Raw genomic sequence first — 22,739 nt, forward strand, 5'->3', positions numbered from 1 at the left:
TTCTGATCCTTGTACGAGGGTTGCCAGGCTTCAAGAAACCTGTTGTTGATGCCAAGCTGAAAAATTGTGGTGGTAACCCCCCCAGCTTGTTAAATTTCCCCCTTGCTTTTCTTTATCAAAATTGGGGGCACTCACTAGTATTAGGGAAAAGTATCGATAATTGAGTTTATCGATGTATGGACTCGTCGTTTTTCAGGCTCTTGTCGGTGTAGCTCTATCCAGGGCCGCCTCCTTGATTTCCTTATACGACATGATGCTCTTATAAATAACATAATAGTAGGAAAGATTGCAGGCTAGAGAGGAAGGGGAAGGCTGAGGATAAGCTACATAACACAAATAAAAGAAAAGCAACTTATAACCTGTCATAAATATTTGCCCCCAAAATTCCGATGTCTATCAATCAAGCTACAATCACTAAACCCCGATTTGTGAAAAGTCCGATTTTCTCGCCGGGAAGAGAAGTTGGTACGCGACACCACTTCAGTCTGACTGATCAGGTGACAACATCAGGTTTCAACAACAAGCGATCTAATCATTATACTACGACACTGTTCTAGAGTCCCTGTCGTCATAGTGCAAAGGAAAATGTACATTCTATATGTAGAATGTCTTTGTACTTTTCCCAAGACAATCTTTTTTGTTTTTACAAGTAACTACGAAGAAACTTTAAACTTACCCTTAGAGCACTACCCGAATTTATTTCTATTTTAAAAATTTGTCATGACATATTATTATCTCAAAGATAATTATAAGTAGGGATAAGCAGGGACTGCAGCGTTAAATTGCATATTTTCTTGAAAATATCTTTCAGCGACTCCCGCGTCCCTAAGATATTGGCTGCAGAAAACCAATCGTGCAGTCTTTACGTTACCTAGTTAATTTATATCGCCTGGGATGCTTGTTTGCGTCTCTTAAAATTTTAGTTTTAGGGATCAGATGGCTTTAGATCCCCGTGGTCCCCGAAGATTGAATTATTAGACATTAGGCACACAAACAGGGATCCCAGAGATTGTAGGTGATGTAAAATTTTATTACTGTTACTATTATTTAAACCCCATTGAAAACATATAATCTGTTTTTGGCGTTACATTATTTAGCCCTAGCAAAGAGAATTTATTATAGAGGCGTATTATCAAAGTAAATTTTGTAGGCACAGTAAAACTACCATCTTTCGACACAGTATTAAAACTTTTAGAACGCCATTGACTAACGACTTTGATCCTTCTACTTTCACTGATAGGTGTGTTTTAAAATTGTTAAATATCAAACGGTGTCGCCATCTACACGAGTATATTACGTATGGCGCCATTTTTAGGGTTTCGTAGTCACCTAGAAACCCTTATAGTTTCTTCAGGTCTGTCTGTCTGTCCGACGCTTTGCTCCGTGATTGTTAATGCTAGAAAGCTGCAATTTGGCATGGATACATTAATCATACATTGCGACAGAACGGTATAATAAAAAGTAAAAAAAAAATCGATAGTGTGGGGTATCGTTGCATAGGTCTTTCAAAACGAATAAGCGTCTTATAAAACTATTTTTGACATACATACTCGTAGTTAATATTTTCGGAAATATGCGCTCCGAAAGATAAAAATATATGTGCCCCCTCTAACTTTTAAACTACGGGTCTAAAAAATATGAAAAAAATTGTGAAACAAGAGCTTAATAAATACTTTTAATGAAAACATGATCGGTCTAGTCGATTGTGATTTATTGCAAAAAATCTTCTTTTCTTAGTAAAAAGACGTAATGTGCAAAGCGCTGCAAAGGTACTCCCTTATGATACTTACTATTAGCCCCCGTTTAGCCTATTTTGACGGAATGGTAACTACCTACTAACTGACCAAACCCTACACTGAGCATGGCCCGACATGCTCTTGGCCGATTATTTCTAGTATGGAACTACTTAGATTCTGTATTCTAACCGTGTTTAGGTTCATTGCATTTGTCTTGAGAAGCTCTATGGCCATACATTATGTTAGTGGCATTAAACTGTTTTTTTTTTACAATTTGTTTTTGGAAAATGTTACATTGCTCTTTTTCATTTATAGGTATTCCTACATTACCATACACACTACTTTACTAGTATGGAATCATTTGATGTCAGGTTTAGATGAGAGAGATGCCTACTTTCAGACGGTTGAACATCAGCAATAAGACTGTATGTAGGTACGATTCCTAGTAGGTACCGTACGATTACGTTGGTAGGTACTCGTATGTATATTTGAAAAGCATTCCTATAAATATCGAGACAATTTAAGAAGTATTATGATGGATCGGTTATGGTTGTAGATAAATGTATACACTCAGTTATTTGACTTTATATACATACATAGGTACAATCGACGTCACAGATATGTTTACATTTTTCGCCTTATGGAGTAAGGTGCAAAAGTGTAAACATATCTTTGACATCGACTGTACCTATGTATATTTAAATGTTGGTTGACTGAAGAAATACCTAAAGTAACTCACCTTTACTTAATTGATAGCTCCATCCTTGGCACTAGGTGAAGGCTTAGCACTCTGTACACGGTCCATCCCGCAGCGTCGCGGCCGGAGGCCGCGCGAGCGTCCGGTTGTACCGTCACGGGAGGCCACTCGGAAGGGCTACGTCCGTCTTATTGGTCGTTGTTTGCGCGGGAAAAAAATAAACAAATCAATATATCGGAGGTGCAGGCGAGCGTTCGCGGACAGGAAGCCGGGATAATAGCGAGGCGCCTCGTCCGGTCGTCGGAGACGGAGGGCGGGGGATGTGCGGGGGAGTGCTGCGGAAGTCCTCGGCCACGCCCTCGGGCGGAGCTTGCGTCGCGTGCGCGGATTATCACCCCGAGGGAGATGCGACCGGGGAGATTCGGGGTAGTAAGGCCTCAGATGCGTCGCACCGACCCACTGATTGTGCTCTGAGCATCACACAAAACACTTGTCATTATTGGCTACAGGTACGGTCACTATCAAGTAAACATTTTCTAACACTCAGTGGAAAAAAAGGCTAGAATAAACGTTAGTAATATGATAAATATTTATAGTATATAGTGCTTTTATAAACATGCGTGTGCTAACTCAAGGCATAAATTCACAGTGTAAAAAGTAACAGTGGACCGACGCCTTTGATGTTTGCGTAAATGCCGACACCGTACAAGAACACAGTAGGGTTGTCACAGACTTTTACACAACTACCCAAGACTTACACTTGACTTACTATTAAGACACGCTAGCCCTATTAGTAGTACCGAACTACTAACAATAGCGATGTTTGCAGCTCGGGTGCGCGCGAGCCACCCTCGCCCCTCGCACCCCGCATGGTTGCCCTGTCTAGACGGCTTCGTCGAATGTGCTCTAAGTTAGCACACACACCTAAGCATACAGGCATCAACTTATTTCTATCATGTTAAACAACCTAATTTCCTAAAACCCCTAAATGTTTTGCGTGCCAGATTGATAGATGCATATGGTTGAACACATATATATACATAACGGAATTCAATAAACACACGGTGTATATACAGTTTGCTGTAAGTACATATTACGGAAGCACTGTCCTAAAAAAATATATTGGAAGATTTTATAGTTTTTAGTAGGAACTGCCAGACTATGCTAAGTAAGAAACCTTTATTTTCTTATTAACCCTTTATTTACCTATTACCTACGCTCCAAAGCAGTGAACTAAAGACACACAGAGTGCGTAATGGTTTAAAAACCTAACTTTTTTATAAAGCCTAAGGCCCATTGCACCGTTCCACTAACCTGGGGAAGCGGTTAGACCGTTAACCTGGTCTCAAATTGTACTGGTAACCATGGTAACTTCTGGTTTAACCAGTTAACCCCGGGTTAGTGAATGGTGGAAGTGGCCCTAAGAAAGTCATTATCTGACCATGGAGGGTTAAAGAGCATATATATTATATTCTAGTAGGTAATAGGTAAAGAAGAAGCGTTATTGCGCAAACATTAGCAGTGGTACAGTCGCCATCAGATATATCGGAGCGGCCAAGGTGTTCACAATATCTGAACAAGCACTCTAACGCCTTGACAATAGAGGCGTGCTCAGATATTTGTGAGCACCTTGGCCGCTTCGATATATATGATGGCGACTGTAGGTAATTAGCGATGCTCAATGAAAGCGTGGCGAGGGCGGGGCGCCCTTTCGCCGCCTCTCGCACTGTAAATGTAGGTTTAAGCGCTCTCCACTTCGTGATTTTTACAAATCCATTTAATGGCGTCGGAATGACACGACCTTTTGCATTCAGATGGTATAATTAAGGGTTATTAACAGCTATAAATTATTCTTTACGCGTTATTTTGAGTAGGTAACTAAAAAAGCAATTATGTAGTAAGTTGGTTGCAAAATGTTAATAAATTGACGTCTGCTGTCTTGTACTTATTATACACGGTGTAACATGAGGAAACCGAATAATTTTTACCACGCATTTCTGAGGTCAAAAGAAGTAACAAATGTAATATGAGTTTAGGTCAATTTCGCCAAAAAATAATTTTGTTTTGTTTTTTCAATTTTTTGAATGTATTTGTACATAAAAATTAAATGTTATTGGTAAACTTGTCACTTAAAATTGATTTTGTCATTTTATTTTCGTAGAACCTACTTTTTGCAAAGTGTTACTTGTCACTTTTTGACATCTATCAATAAGAATATTTAGACTACGTCCCATAGCAGCAACATCACCATCAAAAAGGCCTTTTACACTATGTAACAATAAAAACTTGTTTTTTTTTTAATTAATAATATCTCTGAAACTAGGCGAATTTCAAAAAAGTTTATAGGACATTTTTGTCTCTAAATATGATCAGGAATACGCTATTAAAATTATTCGGTTTACTCATGTTACACCGTGTATGTACACACTACACGCCTATGCTAGAGAATAGTATAATCGCAACGCTAAAATTGCAAACCGCTTAACACTAGGGGGGCCACACGCTTGTTTACCATTATTGTGGTATAAAACTTGCCTCGAATTCCATAAGGCCGGATGTGAAATAAGTTTTTGACTAAAATTTCGTTTTTGGTACAAATTTTATCGCTGACTGTACTTTTCTTTAGCTTTACACCACCCATCCGCCCCATCCGGCATAATTTCACAATTTTCGGAATACACAAACTCATATTCATACAAAATCTTATCGTTGCGATTCCGAAGAACCTGATATCGCACGACAGCATTGCCAAACCGCACTGAAAGCCCTTTCTTATAGCCCTAGCAGATCTCTCGGTTTTCAACACCGAGAAATCTAGGTTACTGGGGATAATAGATATATGCAGGTGCGGTAAAATTGTTAGAGTCAGGCTAATAAAAGTTTGCAGCGGATTTGATAGTCCAGGAAACAAATCCCATCAAGAACATTACATGTAAAAAGGTAGGTTTTGACACCGTATCAATAAGATATCTTATGGATACGGTTTTGACACCCCCTAGCACTGATTAAAATAACCGACTTGGTTTCACATTACATCTCAAAACTTTTTTGTAGTAGAAGCGTTGCGAGACATGCACCTTTTTACATGTAGGTAATGTTTTTGATGGGATTTGTTTTTCAAAAAACACAATTTGACCGAATCATAATATACTATTATAACTGTACCCATAAGTTCAAACGGACAAAATTAATTACAATTACATACTTTAGAGTTAAAGTGGCGTAATTTTCATAATATCTAGGTATATTATGCATCAACTATTTAACTTCACTTTCCATCCGCTTGTGTACAATATTATCTTCCACAAGGAGCTCTAATTTGAACAAATTGCTTTGTCGAACACCCGTCTAGAACAAAGCATCAATTTGATTAATTGACAGGCGCCTCAGCAGATTGATTTGATGCAACACCTGGCCGGGCAGGGCGCGGCCGCCGCGCACGCACCAACCCCTCGGGCCGTGTTCTCTGTTACTCACAACCCTTACGAGACACCTCGCCACACGTGACCCGTTATGACTCTCACCCACAACTACGACACTTAGTATACGCTGAAGCAAGTTACACTACGGTGAGCTACAGACGAGTGCGGTGTGTTTTGCGAATAAGTACAAAAAATGTGTATGTTTTAACGCGACTCGCTTAACCTACATAACAATTTTGAAAAAGTTACACGCCAAACTATTGTGAGTAGACATTAAATATTGACGTTAATATCGATGATTCTACAAGGATAGCCCTAACCTAACCTAACTCCAAGTAGGAAAATACCTATTCTTTACCTTTTGAGCACTAAGCACTTAATAATTCATTTTAGTCGTGCTTGATACCTACGGGATCTAAGTGCACCAGACATCAAAGGCAATAGAATATCCACAAGTTTATATTTGACAGATATCAAATAATCGGCAGTCGTCAAACTGCTCTAAATGTTATTTGAAGTCAGTACAAAAACAACAAGTTTTAGGTTTGAGCTAGTTTAATTAACAATTTGAAGTAAATTAAAATTAATCTTTCACTTTTATACTCTAATTGAAAGTGTCTCGGCAAAGAACATTACATAAGGCCTGATTCGAATTCAATCTGCCAAATTGAAAACCCTATTAATGGTACTGAAGCTAGCTGAATCAAGATTTGTTTTTCCATAATTTATTGAAAATTTGTTTAAAAATTGTTATTTATAAGTAAATTCATCATTTTCCATTTCTTCCCGCTCCTGTCGTTAGTTTTGTTGTATGCCCTCCATCATACATCCGACAGTGTTTTTTGACAGTTTCTTAGTTTGAGTCCTATCAAGAACAATGTTTATTTTGAAATATTATATTGCATATAGTTTTTGTTGTTTTAACGAACTAATTCCTTGGACACTCCACTCCATACCGTTCAATAGGTCAATACTGTGGGACTTTGTTGAATCAAGTTTTTTGGTCCGATTTCGAGGGTACTGGCTTAAGCATGCTGATTGCCTCATAAACATCGTGGATCATCTCCAAATATTATCAAAGTAATATTGGAAATCCGCATTATTAAACTAAAGCTGCGAACCGTTTCTTTTAGTGATGTTGGTGTCGATTTCTCTGTCGAAAAGTAACCAATGCCCGGTAACTGACACCACATCGACGAAATTCCTGATACGCCAGATATTTGAAGATATGTCTAGATCCTCATTGTTTCATGGATATTGCAATGAAATTACCTTTCAGTATTGGTATAATATTAGGTAACAGGTTATGTTGGAAATTAGTTATGTGCAAGTTTCTTCCATACTTATCAAGTTTTTGACAGCAATTTGGCGCCTAATTAAAAAGACGGCGGCGTTTATTTGATTTTTTTGATCATCTTAGAATTGATAAAAAAAAAATTTTTTGGTATAATAATTTTGTGATTCTGATAATTATAATGTCGTAGTGTATATATAAAGTAAGCTAGAAAATATCCAAGAAAAATCACTCTGAATTTGTCAAATTTGTTTCGAATCAGGCCTTATATACTTATGTATTGAGTAAAAGACATGAAATCTATAAGCATACAGTCATGTATATGTAGGTAATGTTCACATCTCAGATCTCTTTTGTCGGGGAGTACGGAGCGACGACTATTCGTCATCGTCAATTACCTACGACGAAGTGTCCCGGTCCTGTGATGGGTGTTCAATAGACGCGCGGCACCGGCGGCACCCAGTCGACCTCGTCGTCCAGCGGTGTGTCGATCACAGGCCGGTAGGAGATGCACACGTTACCCGAACACAGGTCTATATTGGTGAACGTGTGTTTCCGCCAATGCTCCGTTATTGGCTTCTTTGTCTGGAACAATAACAGTTGAAAATGATAGAAAACGCTTAAAACAATCAATGCAATATAAACATTTAAAGAGTGCTTTCATTCTTTCAATACCGTGCTTGTTGTACATTCTCTAGATTTAGAAGCATTCACATTTTTGCAAGTTACAGCCACCGTCGTGGTCAGTATTAAAAATACATTGAAACCTATTTTGATAGTCCCTTCCCTTAAAATTCAAATGATATGTTGTTCTTGGCCAACACTCGAGCTCGAGCCTCGTTTCATCCTCCTTCAAGTGTGGATAGTACCTACCTGGCCCTTAGTGTCCTTGCTGTAATCGAGCTCGTCCAGCCTCTTAGGGAAATCGTCTCGAAAGTGCGCCCCGCGGCTCTCAACACGGTTCCGGGCCGCTGCCACCACCTGCACGGTCAACGGCTATAGTTCAATTATTTATAATTATATAAAAAACAAGCAAAAACAAATAGGTAAGTCAGATAAAAAAATCGTCCAAGCGTGTGTCGAACCATGTGTGTATGTATAATAAAAAGGTTTGTACTTATAAACAAAAGCGCATCGTCGAAACAGTGTATCTTTTCGGCATTAGTTACGTTCGGCGATAACCCAGATTGTTGGTGTTAGTCGTTTCTTTAATGTGTTGTATCACACATTTGAACGTTGTAGTTGGGGAAAAATTAATACCTTTACAGGATGCTCGGTACGTACCTACCTACGGACGAGTCGCACTTAAAACAATTTTTGTTTAAGACAAGTTATAACTTTATAGCCTCCTTAGTCCCGATGTCCTTATAAAAGATAAATTCAAATCGAATTTTGAATTGTAACGGAATAAAATAATGTCAAATTCAAAACTGCAACTTAATACTCTAGGACTTAGGAGGAGTACACCATATAAGATGAATTATAATCCCTGAAGGCCGGTCTGACCTGCACCGCTAGTTGCAACATGTTCTGTAGTTCCAAGGTTTCGATCACGTCCGTATTCCAGTTGCATCCTTTATCCCTCACGTATACTTTCCCGAATTCGTTGTAGCATTCTTGGATCTCTTTATGAGCTGCAATACATTAGATAGTGTTTCTATACAGGATATTTCATCGAAATAGGGCCGTGTGGGAAAGCAATAACTATAAGAGATACAAGTACCCGGTGTTAATAAATATTTCACATCGGTCTTTGGAAAGACACAATTGCCTGTGTACGATGATTTCTGAACACTGGCATGGAGAAAGTAAACTTAGAGTGCTCACTGCTGATGTACTGGCCGCGTAGCCAAGATGCCAATCGCTTACGCTGGGTAGCGATCGAAACGCAACTGTCACTGTCGCTCTAATATGGAAGAGTGATAGAGAGAGATAATGCTTTTCGATGTCGAAGCGATAGCGATTGTAACCTTGGCGAGGCCGGCTGTAGCTTTAGGCTACTTTAAAGCGCGCGGTTGTTTTATGCGATAAACGCAGCGATGAACGCATGCGTCTACGGAGTAAGGAAAAATGACAATGCGCTTACCGCTGCTGCTTTACCGTGTAAAACAATGTACCTAAGTGTTCTTATTTAACAACGGTGCGCGGCAAACGCATTGCCTTTAACGCTGCGTTTATCGCATAAAACAGTCGAGCGCTTAACATTTAGGCCGATTAACAACTTGTATGCGATTTTTGTTATATTGCGGTATACAGTCGATCGACTGAATTCATGGTACTCTGTATAGTTAGCAAAGTATCGAATATTGCATGCAAGTTCTTGATCCGTCTAAATCAGGCTTTAGGTACCTACACATCAGTTCATAAGAACTGGCGCCATGTCGATAGTAATATTGACAGATTAATATAACTAAAGCTTGCTCCTAATACAGAAATTCGTTGATAAAATTGTCAAATACCTTCATCCAATAAACTTTGGGTGCGGAATACACCACATTTATGCTGCATAGTAACTCTCATTTTCGCTCTCAGTTCATGCGGTCCCAAAGTGCCGGCTGCCGATCTGATTCTATCATAGTTGTCTAAACTTGCATCACACAAGTTCTGAAAGGACCGATTGTTAAAATAAATATATTACAATTTAATAGAAATTATTTTTAATGCGATTTATTTGGAATGATTTAATTGGAATTTACTTGTATTTTTTTTTATTCTAAGTCCTGATAAATATTTCACTGACTCTAAAGACTAACACCCGTATTCATAAACGCGCTATAAACCTCAGTTACTTATTAGCTATACTTAATAATCGTAAATAATTTTTTTTATCGAATTAAATTTTATAATAAAGATATTTTGTTTATTTGACAGTTGCCAGCTGCCAAATAGAATGGAAATGTCGTCCCACGAAATTTCACCAAGAACGTGATATTTAGATAGATATTAAGCAACCACGGATACTTCGTAGTATCTATTTAGTAATTATAATTACTAGTTAAAAGCTAAACTCACATCTTTTAAGTCTGGCTGTGCCTCTCCGGGCACAGCTATTCTCGCAATGTTGTTCCCTATAGCCCTGCCAAACACCACGACGTCAAGGATGGAGTTGGCCCCGAGCCGGTTGGCCCCGTGGCAGTTACTGATCGCCTCGCCGGCCCCGTGTAGGCCCGGCACTACGACGTCGTTGCCGTTCATATGGTTGATCACCTGATCGTGTAGAAAATTGGATTTAAGTTTTACGAGACGAGCTAACCACGTTGTGTGTCAATACATATATTGATAAGGGGTCATCCATTAATTACGTCACACGTTTAGGGGGAGGGAGGGGTCAAGAAAATGTGACATATTGTGACATGGGGGAGGGGGGAGACACAAACTTTGTGACGTCACTTTAACTTCATCAGTAACCGAAAATTTATTTAAATTATTTAGTTCGCTTTACATTTAAATAACAAGTTTTTAAAACGAAAATAGTTTTTAATCGTTTAATTTTCTTTCCTAAGCAGTTTTGGGTTATAAAATTACTAATATTTATATCGTCAAAAATATTTTGATAAAATATTAATAATACTTAGGTACTTACTTAATTCGATTTGGCGATTTCGTAGAAAAAATGTGACGTCACACTAGGGGGGGAGTGGTTTGCCAAATGTGACCAAGTGTGACAAGGGGGGGGGGGAGGGGTAAAAAAACCTAGAAATTGGTGTGACGTAATTAATGGATGACCCCTAATGGCAAAAAAAGATTATAGGTCATAACTGGTCTGTTGCCTACCGTTCTTTTTATAGACCGACCGCTTAAATGAGTTCTCGCCTGCGCGGTACGGCGGCGACGGGATAGGACGACTAAGGGCGGCGGGGAAGGTGCGGGCGCCGTACGAGCATTCATTTAAGCGGTCGGTATATAGTGACCAATATTGATATTTGAACAGTCAAAATTAAGAGAGCCGACCCCGTTTAAAGTGGGATGGAGCAAAGGAAAAGAAGATCGATATTTGAACAGTTACCTCTCCTTTGTAATTAATAGGTATTCCTCCCATGGTGTAGTGCACAGTGGGCAGCACGGGCACCGGTTCCGTGTACACGTCGGCCCCGGTGAAGGTCTTGGCCGTCTCCGCGATGCCTGGTAGCCGTTTCTTGATGGTCTCCGCCCCGAGGTGGTGGAGCTGGAGGTAGATGTGATCTTTCTTGGGTCCTACTCCGCGACCTACATTACAAAGTCGTGCGTAAGAGTCACGAAGTGGCTTCTGCTATCCAAACGGTTGTATTTTATAACAAATAAAGCTACAATAAGGCCTATTGAATTGACTTCCTGTGTGTGCCAAGAAGCTTCTATGTATGTATGGAGGGTAGAACTAGAAGGTAAGAACACTAATAAAGTTGCAAAAATGTCCATCTGTAACTTCAAGGTCACCTTGGTCGGAAGTTTATAGTTAAACCAAGAAAATTCTGCAGCGATTTTGATGGCCCACGCAGTGCAAGTGTTATTTTAAACCTCAAACTTCTATGAAATTATGACGTATAGGTAGGTTTGAGTGGGCTATCAAATCGGCTGCAGGTTTTTCTTGGTCTAACTCTACCTATTTTATGAGCATCAAAGCAGAAATTCATAAAATGTGTTCGGTATTTTTTGAAAATTGTGTAAAAAAATAAGTTCTTGTACCTATGTATTTATCGCTAATTACCTTCACGAATTTCCGTAGCCATCGACCTGGATACAACATCTCTACTGGCTAGATCTTTAGCATTCGGTGCATATTTTTCCATAAAACGTACGCCCTCGCTGTTCACGAGGTAACCACCTTCGCCGCGAGAACCCTCGGTCATGAGACATCCCGATCCGTACATACCTGAAAATATAAAGATGGCTAACGGTATTATTTTGGTATCTAGACCTGGAGCAAAGCAACGCCACTTATGATATAAACACAAGTCATGAACTCATGATACCTACTGCGATATGTGATATAAGATGTGGGAATAATTCGCAAGTATAAATAAATAAATAAATAATAAATAGTTTATAAGTGCATCACGATGATAGGGGGAATTTTTCGTTAATTACTATCGGCTCGATTCGGGAAATGAATTAGAGATTCATTTCCCGAATCGCGCCGTATGGTTCTTAAATGAATGCGAACCAGTGAGAACCTTGAGTTGGGTTGGGTTGTTCCAAACTATTTATTACAAAGATACAATTCGATTTCATTATTATCGATAATATCGATCACCGATAGATATGAGCGCCGCGCCGGCGCGCCGCCGCCGCCGACAAAATTTTCGCGCCGCCGCCGCCGACGCTGCGCTATCGGCGTAGCATCGGCGTGACCTTGTTAGATGCTACTACTTTCAGAATCAGATAATATATATTTTGTCCAGTTTAGATCTTTAACTGCGCCACTCTGAATAGTTTATAGGCATTCAAAAGGTATTTTAGGTTCATATAACTCAAAAATATCGATGGTATTTTTAAACTTTTCTGTCTGGTAAATTTTCGCTCAAGGCCGCCGACCCCATCTTGCAGATTTCAGCCGTCAGCCTAGCTCACACTTTGCGTTCTATTCTAAGCTGTCTGCTTGCCTGCCCCTCGGCCTATGGCATCGTTTTTTGACATCGGTTTTATTGAGTCGATATTGGTTATGACACTGACTGAGCTCGATTTTCCTCGCTCCGGCTCTTTTATCGACTGTCGACAAGACGTTTCCCTGATATAGTCTATCAGCTATTTTTGACTTAGCACAAAATACTGGATAAAAGGTCTCACCGAGATTAAGACCGTCTCTGATGCCTTGGCTTTGCTGCTTATCTACAGTTTATTATGCGATATGAAACTTTTTTCATGCAAGTATTCGAATTATCCTTGAAATTAAAAAATGCACTTAGTTTGTAGCGTGATTATGGCAAAAAAACATGTCATTTCGGTAAAATTTTGATTTGAATTGCTTTTGTATAAGTCAAAAGTGTTTCAAGGCCACGCCGCCGATTCGCCGCCGCCGCCGACCGATTTTGACCGGCGCGCCGCCGCCGGCAAAATGCCTATCGGCGCTCATATCTAATCACCGATAACGTTGGTTCGAATTAACGTGATTATTTTCTTGGGAGTGAGAAAGTGTCACAATTAGTGTTAATTACGAGTATTAACACTAATAGTGACACTCTCACTCTCCACAAATCATTGGTGGACCTTTTATTGTATATTTGTAACAAAAAATTTGCGGAGCAATTCATAGTTATAATTACTACAATTATTAGTTATAATAATTCATAGTTGTAATTATGGTGTGAATTGTCTTCATAGCCGAAAGGCTACCACTGAAGGGGCATTCCACGAGACTGTCGCTTACATAACGCAATTCTTCTAACACTTCTGGAAATGCTGAGTACCTAAGCGATATTGGGTCAGGTAATATTTCATGACTTGGCTAACAAATTGGCAGTATATTCTCGAGATTCACGTATTTTACTGAGGTAGCTGCCATACAAGGCAAAAGCGTTATGTAAGCGACAGTTTCGTGCAATGCCCCTGAAAAGCATCGAAAGCTGTCTTCTTCCCCCTGCCCTTAACCCGCGTTATGTGGGGTTGGCAGAACATGTTTTTTTTCTTCCATTCTCCTCTGTCTTTCGTCACCTCAGCACTCGCTTCTTTCATTCTCATATCATCTTTCACACAATCCATCCATCGTTTTTTGGGTCTACCATCCGCTCTCCGCCCATCAACATTCATCCCTAACATTCTTTTGCCTATATAGCATTCATCGCTCCTCATTACATGCCCAAATCATTCGACGCGATTCGGGAAATGAATTAGAGATTCATTAGATATGAAATAGTAAAGATATGTGACGTTCCACGTCAAAAGGTACCTTATGGCGGCCGCAATAATATTGGAGCGGCGTTAATAATAGCGTAAGCGCCAACCGCCATAAGGTACCTTTTGTGTGATGTGTTGTAACGATACCAGTGGGATGGAACTGTATAAACTCCATGTCCTGCAGCGGAAGGCCGAGGCGCGCGGCCATGGCGCAGCCGTCGCCCGTGCAGGTGTGCGCGGCCGTGCAAGAGAAGAACATGCGCGGATACCCGCCCGTTGCTATCACTGTGTTCTTTGCCTGAAACCTGCACACAACATTACGGCGTTTCGGTAAATGATTTAGAGATTCACTAGATATGAAATAGTAAAGATATGTGACGTTCCATGGCAAAAGGTACCATTGCCCCTGGTGAATATTGGAGCCGCATATAATATCGTGTGCGCCAGCCGCCAAAGGTACCTTTTGCCGTGGAACGTCACATACCTATCTTTACTATTTCATATCTAGTGAGTCTCTAAATCATTTCCCGAATCACGCCGGTAGTGTTCCTCGCGTTGCCCGGCATTTTTGCCACGAATTATGGCCACGGCCATGGAAGCCTAGGGTCCGCTTGACAACTAATCCCAAGAATTGACGTAGACACTAGTTTTTAAGAAAGCGACTGCCATCTGACCTTCCAACCCAGAAGATAAACTAGGCCTTATTGGGATTAATCCTATTTCCTCACGATGTTTCCCTTTACCGAAAAGCGGCTGGTAAATAGCAAATGATATAAGTTCCAAAAAACTTATTGGTGCGAGCCGGGGTTTGAACCCGCGGCCTCCGAATTAAAAGTCGCTCGCTTTTACCGCTAAACCACTGCGCTTTTTAGGCCACTGCACACAAATTATAGTATAAATATTAGCATGTGTACCCCTGTTAACCTGCTTATGCTAGTCTTCACGACAAAGGTATGGGGGAGACAAAATACCTGTATTGAATAGAATCAGGCGTTTCTTTGCGGAAATCCATATTAATTAAAACCAAGATATTACTTTGCTAATCCGCGCAAAAGATAACGTGCTAGTCAATCAGTGCTAACCCGTTATACTTACTTGCGTATTTTTTACACCCTCCCACCGCAAAAATAAAACGCAAATAAATATGTATAACAAACTACCACCAAAAGAATAATACTCGACACGTGTTTCGCCTCTCTACGAGGCATCTTCAGGAGTTGTTGACGGTCTGTCGCCCGGCAACGGAATGACCTGTCCAGAATGGTTGCATGTAAAAAATACGGTTTACTAACGAATGGGCCAAATCGTTTCCCAAAGTATCACATCCCAAACTATGTTTCCCAAATTATCATTTCCCAAAAAAATGTTTGGCAAAACAACTTATCGCAAATTTTCAGTTAGCAATAGTCTTTTTTGGCAAGTTATTGTTTAGCAAATAATTACTTGGACAAGTTTCATTTTACCAAATATTATTTAGTCAAATGTATCATTAAGCATAACTTACATGTCCCAAAATATTGCATGGCATACAATTTACAAACCAATAGAGAGGAGGCTGCAGAATTTTATTTGTCTAGTATTTAACTGATCATTACATATACATAGTAAAATGTAACGTCAAAAAAACATTCTTACTGCCAAAAATATGTAGTAAATGATCACTAAAATTAAAACTCCATTTTGATGTAAAATGACAACCAAATTTGTTACATCTTGCTATTCTATGAAAGCAAATAACACCAAAGTAATCATTATAACCCAAAAATAGTAAAAAACCACCAATATTTAAACCACATTTTAGTTTAAAATGTCAAGCTAATTTTTTACATCTCGTTATTCTATTAAATTAATTATTCCACTTCGGTGACCTTTTTCTAGTACATAGTATTTCGTTTCTGTAAGGATCGCAGTTCTAACCTAACCTAACCCACTTTTCTGATAGCGGTTCCGTTTTGTGAGGATCGCAGTTCAAACCTAACCCAACCCACCCAAATTACGTAGAATTTAACGTACCTATATTAACATAACAAAAAGTACAAATTTAAATAGAGATGCCTATTTGTCAAATTTGCGAAGTGACAATTTTGACCAAACATCTTTTTGGAATATAATATTAGACAATAAAAAACGTTTGCTAAATAAGTTTTTGTCCTAATAACATTTGACAAAGTAAAATCATGCCAAATGATAATTTGACCAAATAAATTATATGCGAAGTGTAACTTTGCTAAAGGTTCCTTTGGGAAATGAAACTATTGCGATAAGTTTGTTGGGAAGTGAAATTTGGCGAAATGTATTTGGCCGAAACGAAAGTACACCAAAAAATACGCAAGTACCTAAGTATTAACGGGTTAGCACTGATTGACTAGCACGTTATCTTTTGCGCGGATTAGCAAAGTAATATTTTGGTTTTAATCAAAATACCTGTGTAAACTGGAATCGTCCATGTCTATGGCAATGGCGCCAACGACGGCGCCGTCCTGGTACAGCAAGTCCAGCACGAAGAACTCCGAGAACAGGTTGATGTTGCTGAACTGAGTGCTGTAGCCGTACAGAGTGTGGAGAAGCGCGTGGCCCGTGCTGTGGCACAATACATACAAGTACAAAGTGGCGGATTTTTAGTCTTTGCCGCCCTAGGCCCCAGGCCCTATAGCCGCCGCTTTCGCAGCACCCATCGTATTGACTACATTTTAAGTTATTTCTTGTTATCATTAGCGAAATTTTTTGTCACAATTTGCCGCCATTAATTTTTTGCCGCCCTAGGTCCGGGCCTATTGGGCCTTAGGGTAAATCCGCCACTGCAACTACACCCAGGCCAAAAGTATGGAACAAAGCTTATACTTTGATAGAAAAGTTTGATGTTTATATTATTCACAGACGATTTGAAAACAATATGGTAAAATTAATAATAGAACATTTGAATAGTAAATTACTCGAATGCTGGCTATGATATAGAGGAGGATTTTTGTATGGTGTCCATAGATAAATAAGCCCTTTCGAAAAGACTGTCCTCAACTATCATCTTTGTCCTAACTTTTTTTTATCTTTTCGACAATATTTTAAGATATTTTGATATGTAGCGGGAATTTTTTACATTTTGGGGTTGCCCAATGCCCAATGCAAATTTTAGGATACAAATATACAACAAAGATAGATACATGAGACATTAAAGAAAACAACGTTGTTTCCATACTTTTGGCTTTGGGTGTACATACACACATGTTAGTGTCCGGAGTGTGAGTAGTTTCTTGTAAATTTACACTGAAGCAGGCGTGGGTCACTCCGCGATTTCGTCGCTTTGCAACAGCTAGAAGTACATCTGTTCCACACCAATTTTGGTGACTAGCCATAAGCCTCGCGTGGCGCTGTTTATGACCTAGCGGTCATATCTGTCCTAATCGTAACAGACGCGTTTTGTTAGAGAGTGACGGCGCGATTCGGAAAGTGAATTAGAGATTAACTAGATACGATATAGTAAAGATATGTGACGTCCCACGGATAAAGGTACCTTATGACGGTTGGAGCTTACGATTATTAACGTCGCTCCAATATTATTGCGGCGTTATGCGACGTAAGCGCCAGCCGCCATAAGGTACCTTTTTTCGTGGAACGTCACATAACTTTAGTATTTCATATCTAGTGAATTCATAATTAATTTTCCGAATCGTGGCGTCAGCCGCCATAAGGTGCCTTTTTCCGTGGAACGTCACATATCTTTACTATTTCATATCTAGTGCATCTCTTATTCATTTCCCGAATCGAGCCGTGAATCTTTTGTACCTAGTCTAGTACTATTATTTATTCTGTGACTGAGGTACTCGTAGCCCCGCGAATAGTAGTTGTAGTTGTGTGTCTTTTATTGCTAATTCGCTAGTCGAAAATGACAGGGTTTTATGTAACAAACATCTTTGCCACTATCTGCACTCTTATAAAACAAAGTCCCCTGCCGAGTCTGTCTGTTTATATGTATGTATGTTCGCGTTAAACTCAAAAAATACAGAACAAGATTTTCATGCGGTTTTCACCTATCAAAAGAGTGATTCTTGAGGAATATGTTTAATGGCTTTATTCATATACGCGTTACTGGCCTGAATTAACTATGAATCGTTTGTCTTTATCTGTCATGTAGACTTATGTATTTGTAAATAAGGGATAAAACAATTTACTAATTTACTTAGGGTTCAGATCATGCCAACACTAACGCCGGTGCTGCCACAATACTATTTACGTTCAAGGGAGGGACTTGCACGGAAAGGTACAATAGATAAGTTACCACATACCACCCCACAGATGGCGCTAAAGTGCAGCAATGGTGTGTCATGAACTATCTAGTTGGTTAAGTGTTCCGTAGATGGCGGTTATTTATAAATTTAGTGAGATTCCATGTACACTTTTATTTGCATTGCGTCTTAAGCCGACCACTGACTAACAGTCCGCCGGACGATAACGGTCGGTCAGTTGTTCGGAACTGTCAATTTTTTGTTCTAACTGACAGGCCGATATCGTCCGGCGGCCTGTTAGTCAGTGGTCGGCTTTAGAATAAAGTTTAAAGTGTATTAAAAATCAAACTACAAGTTATTTTCAAAAGTCGCTGGACAAATGTTGATCAGTATGAGGAGTACAGCCCTCAGTTAAATTTCTTGCTCATATTACAGGCCACACCCGGTATTCCGTAATCACTTCATCCAAAAACGTGCATTTACTAGTAGGTATTTTTTATTTATTTAAACTTTATTGCATAAAAGAATAACTTAATGTACAAAAGGCGAACTTATATACATTCTCTACCAGTCAACCTTAAGGCCAAACAGAAAATATTGTAGATTTTAAGAGACAAATTACCATAAGGGAAAAGGAAATCCTTAATATGACGGCAGTACTTACTGTACTAGATTGTACAGTCGCCATCAGATATATCGGAGCGACCGCGGTGCTCACAAATATCTGAACACGCCTCTATTGTCAAGGCGCTAGAGTGCGTGTTCAGATATTTTTGAGCACCTCGGCCGCTCCAATATACCTGATGGCGACTGTACTTAGGTAAATAATATAATATAGTAGATATTCAGAAAGTATAATACCGGTCTTCTGCGGCGCAGGTCCTCTTAGCCACCTTCTTGCCCCTGTGCGTGGTGCCACCTCCAAATTGTCTCTGATATATTTTGCCTTCCGCCGTCCTCGAAAAAGGCATCCCCATATTTTCCAGTTCAAATACAGCGTAAGGTGCCTCGCGAGTGAGGTAATGGATTGAATCCTGTTTCCGAATATAGAGTTTAAAAGTTATTACATAATTACACTTACCATTATTTATCTATGCCCTTACCAACGAGTAGCCAGACTAGGTACTATGCATATGTATAATCATCCCAATCTGTATGCATACATTTTTAGTCTGTACTATTAATTATATGTAGTATATCAATACATCTACCTTTTGCAAATTTTAATACATATTTTTTCTTATACATACTGTGTTGATGTTTAGGTACTGTTATTAAAGATTTCGACTGAATCCCAAAATGTATCGTACAGAAAGCCGCAAAATTGCATGAACACATTGTGAATGGAAGTCATTCATAAAGTGGCCATGCACTTTTGCAATTGGGTGTAAGCATCACAAATACGGTGCACTGCGCGAGCGCAGACGTAGCTCGAGGCAGTGGCGGATTTGCAGTCTTTGCCGCCCTAGGCCCCAGCCCCTGTGGACGCCCCTTTCAAGGCACCCATAATATTGACTACATTTTGAGTAATTTCTTGTTACCACCAGCGAATTTTTTTGTCACAAATTGCGGCCCTAGGCCCGGGCCTACTGTACCTTAGGGCAAATCCGCCACTGGCTCAAGGATAGTGGGGCGGGGTGGCGAATGAGGCGAGGAATCGTAGATGTTGCTTAAGAAGTTAAGAACTTTTATGATGACGTATACAACTTTTATATAGGGCTTGCGTCAGCCAATTTACTACTAGCCTCAAGATATGGAAGTTTGATTTTTTTAAGAAGATCAATGAGGGACTTGTCAGACTTTAAGGAATCGGTTTTCACCCCAGGAACCGCTTTTGTACCAATTCAATAGCAACGGTAGTCCTAGTCATTTATTATATTTGGGATTCCATATCACGGAAGCATATTCAAGTTTATGGTCTTACGATAACTGCAGAGATGCGGATTGCACTAAAGCTCTGGTTTCTTAGGATAGCGGTGCCGGCATAGCGGCCGTCACCACACAAAATACTACTCTACCTTATTTAGCCGTATTATTTTGTATGGAGACGGCGACTATATGACGGCACCGCTATTCTAAGAAAACCGAGCTTTAGTAGCGGAATAAAGTATCTACTCCTAACCTGATCGCCTAACCAATCAGAACCCTTGACTGTGTCATAAAAGTGCCAGCGCCAGTCGTCCTCGTGCATGCTGCCTGAAAATATCAAAACAAAAAGTTGCGAGTTTTAGGTCCTGTTATCACGGATTATTAAGTCAATCTGCTACCGTTCAGGTATTTACTATGTAAATGAGACTGTTTATCAAGGAGTGCATGTTAAGTTACACACACGTACTAATTGTTAGTATAACTAAGTACCTACATGTATAGGTGTGTAAATACATTTCAAAAGTTACCTATGGATGCATTCATCCCACCCTGTGCAGCTATAGTATGCGACCTGGTCGGGAACAGCTTGGAGACCAAGGCCACGGAGAATTTGGCCTGCGCGAGGCCGATGGCGGAGCGGAGTCCGGCGCCGCCCGCGCCTATCACCAGGCAGTCGTGCTTGTGATGTTGTATTGTTGTCTTCGTACTTAACCATGGCCTTCCTACAAAAAATGAATGATTATGGCTTTGTACAGTCGCCATCAGACATATCGGAGCGGCCAAGGTGTTCACAATATCTGAACGCGCACTCTAACGCCCTGACAATAGACGTGTTCAGATATTTGTGAACACCTTGGCTGCTCCGATATATCTGATGGCGACTGTACTAGAAACAGGCGGCCAATTTTAAAATGTTGGCGTGTAGGGTCGAGCTCCCATACACATTTTGAATTTCGTGCCTTTTTCTACTGACAAACATACAAATTGGGTTTCCTGATAAAACTTTAGGAAGCCTTTCCCAAAACTTTTGAAATGTATGCCCTTTCCTGCTACATTCTTGCTGATGATGGTAATGAGTAGAAAGCTTTAACTACCATACCTAGTGGGCTTGGAAAAGGGCTTAATGAAAGCAATGATAAGAACATTTTGTTGTGCAATGAGCACCTATGATTTACAAATGTACCTATACTTAACCCCTCCTATGCGGCCTGTCAAATATAATAATAATAAATATTGAAAGCATGGACCTAGAATACTACGGACGTAGTTTTGCTAAGACAAAAACTGTGATTCCATCATCCACCAATTTCCTAGTATTTACGCGTGACACACACACATTGACAGTTATCTCAATGCCCTCATCCACCAATTTGCCGTCAGACATATCGAAACGTCAGTAAAGTAAATTTGTCCAAGAAAAATATAAAATATGCCGGCATGCGTAGTTAAATCCTGCAAGAATTGTACTGATCGAAAGAAAAAAAGTGACGGAATAACTTTTCATAGATAATTTTACCAATTATCACGGTATAGTACATAAAATCTCCATATTTCATTGTTTATAAATGCGAAACAGGAGTGTGACCAGTAAGTTGAATAGGGTAATTTCCCGAAAGTAGGATAATTGATGCCCTTCTTATTAAATCATTATGTATATAAGAGATCATTATGATATTTAGTTAAATAGCTAAATTATTGATTTTGCATTTCAAACTAGGTCCGTATGGTAATTTCCCGATAATAAGGAGATTAAGGACGGTAACATGAGTAATGTTTGATAGTTAAAGTTTATTTGTTATGTAAGATAAACATATTCATGGTGCTCGACGCGGTCCCAGTCCCATACATGTCATCTTAAAACTAGTCTTAAGTCATTGTCAATAGAGGTGACAGCAAAGTGTCATCTATTGGGCATTAACATGTCGAGCACTAGTAAATTTACCTTTATTTTTTGTTTAAAACCAGATATGTTACAAGTTAAATATCATTAGGTATTTAAAATAATATTTCCGCAAAGTAATTGTGCAACAATGTGCATTTTCAAGACCTATAAAATCAGTTAGGTACACACTTTTTTTTGTGTAACGTAAAACTGCCCTATTTTAATATTTAAAAACAAGGACGATATTGAAAATATTTGTTTCCGCATTAGGGGAGAATTTGTGTTACATGGTATCACTCGTCTACACGCACACCTTCAAACCGTCCGCCATTGCAGTGTCACAGTTTGTCTTCAGTGACATTACCTCTGTCAAATATATAACTCTATGATTGAAAGTGACCTTGACATTTAAAACAATAGATTTAAATTCACACACACGGATCCGTGTCTAACCATACGATACGAGGGGTTAAGTAATATATCTTTGATTTATATATTGTACTTAGTTATATTGAGCAACTTTACCTGTACGTAATATTTGTAACCGGAGATGATCCTTTAAGACGTTTAAATGTATCTGCGAATAACATAAAAGGATATAAAAGCATTCCTACGCATAACTACCTATTTATTACCAAATTACAAAAAAACATACCCGTGTCCTCCACATTATTGTTGTTTGACTGATAAATGTAAGTTTTATATTTATCGATTCTCAATAAATAATAATGGTAAGGTAATAAAAATTGACTTTGACTACTAAAGTCAATTTGACGATTGATGTAATTTTAAGCCAGTAACAAGTTGGT

General features: G+C 39.3%; 1 protein-coding gene across 1 annotated transcript; it reads right to left on the reverse strand.

The window, feature by feature from the left end:
- Positions 1 to 7,454: 7,454 nt before the first annotated feature.
- Positions 7,455 to 20,753, reverse strand: LOC134678291 (succinate dehydrogenase [ubiquinone] flavoprotein subunit, mitochondrial-like). The gene is made up of 12 exons (XM_063536781.1): positions 20,576 to 20,753; positions 20,302 to 20,375; positions 19,041 to 19,213; positions 16,384 to 16,539; positions 14,107 to 14,264; positions 11,834 to 11,998; positions 11,156 to 11,355; positions 10,162 to 10,356; positions 9,609 to 9,753; positions 8,656 to 8,783; positions 8,023 to 8,130; positions 7,455 to 7,734 (listed from the first exon to the last, which is right to left on the reverse strand). The coding sequence occupies exons 1-12, from the start codon at positions 20,589 to 20,591 to the stop codon at positions 7,582 to 7,584; spliced, it is 1,671 nt and encodes a 556-aa protein (XP_063392851.1). The 5' UTR covers positions 20,592 to 20,753; the 3' UTR covers positions 7,455 to 7,581.
- Positions 20,754 to 22,739: the final 1,986 nt, after the last annotated feature.

The sequence above is a fragment of the Cydia fagiglandana genome, chromosome Z (genome assembly GCF_963556715.1).
Source record: "Cydia fagiglandana chromosome Z, ilCydFagi1.1, whole genome shotgun sequence".
NCBI lineage: Eukaryota > Metazoa > Arthropoda > Insecta > Lepidoptera > Tortricidae > Cydia > Cydia fagiglandana.

Bases quoted from the DNA above. Each gene is read 5' to 3' on its own strand.
- LOC134678291 (XM_063536781.1), bottom strand. The intron at 16,540-19,040 runs GTATTATACTTT...ATTGTGCCACAG, and splicing joins ACCTGCGCCGCAGAAGACCG to CACGGGCCACGCGCTTCTCC. The intron at 9,754-10,161 runs GTGAGTTTAGCT...CGGTCCTTTCAG, and splicing joins CACAGCCAGACTTAAAAGAT to AACTTGTGTGATGCAAGTTT.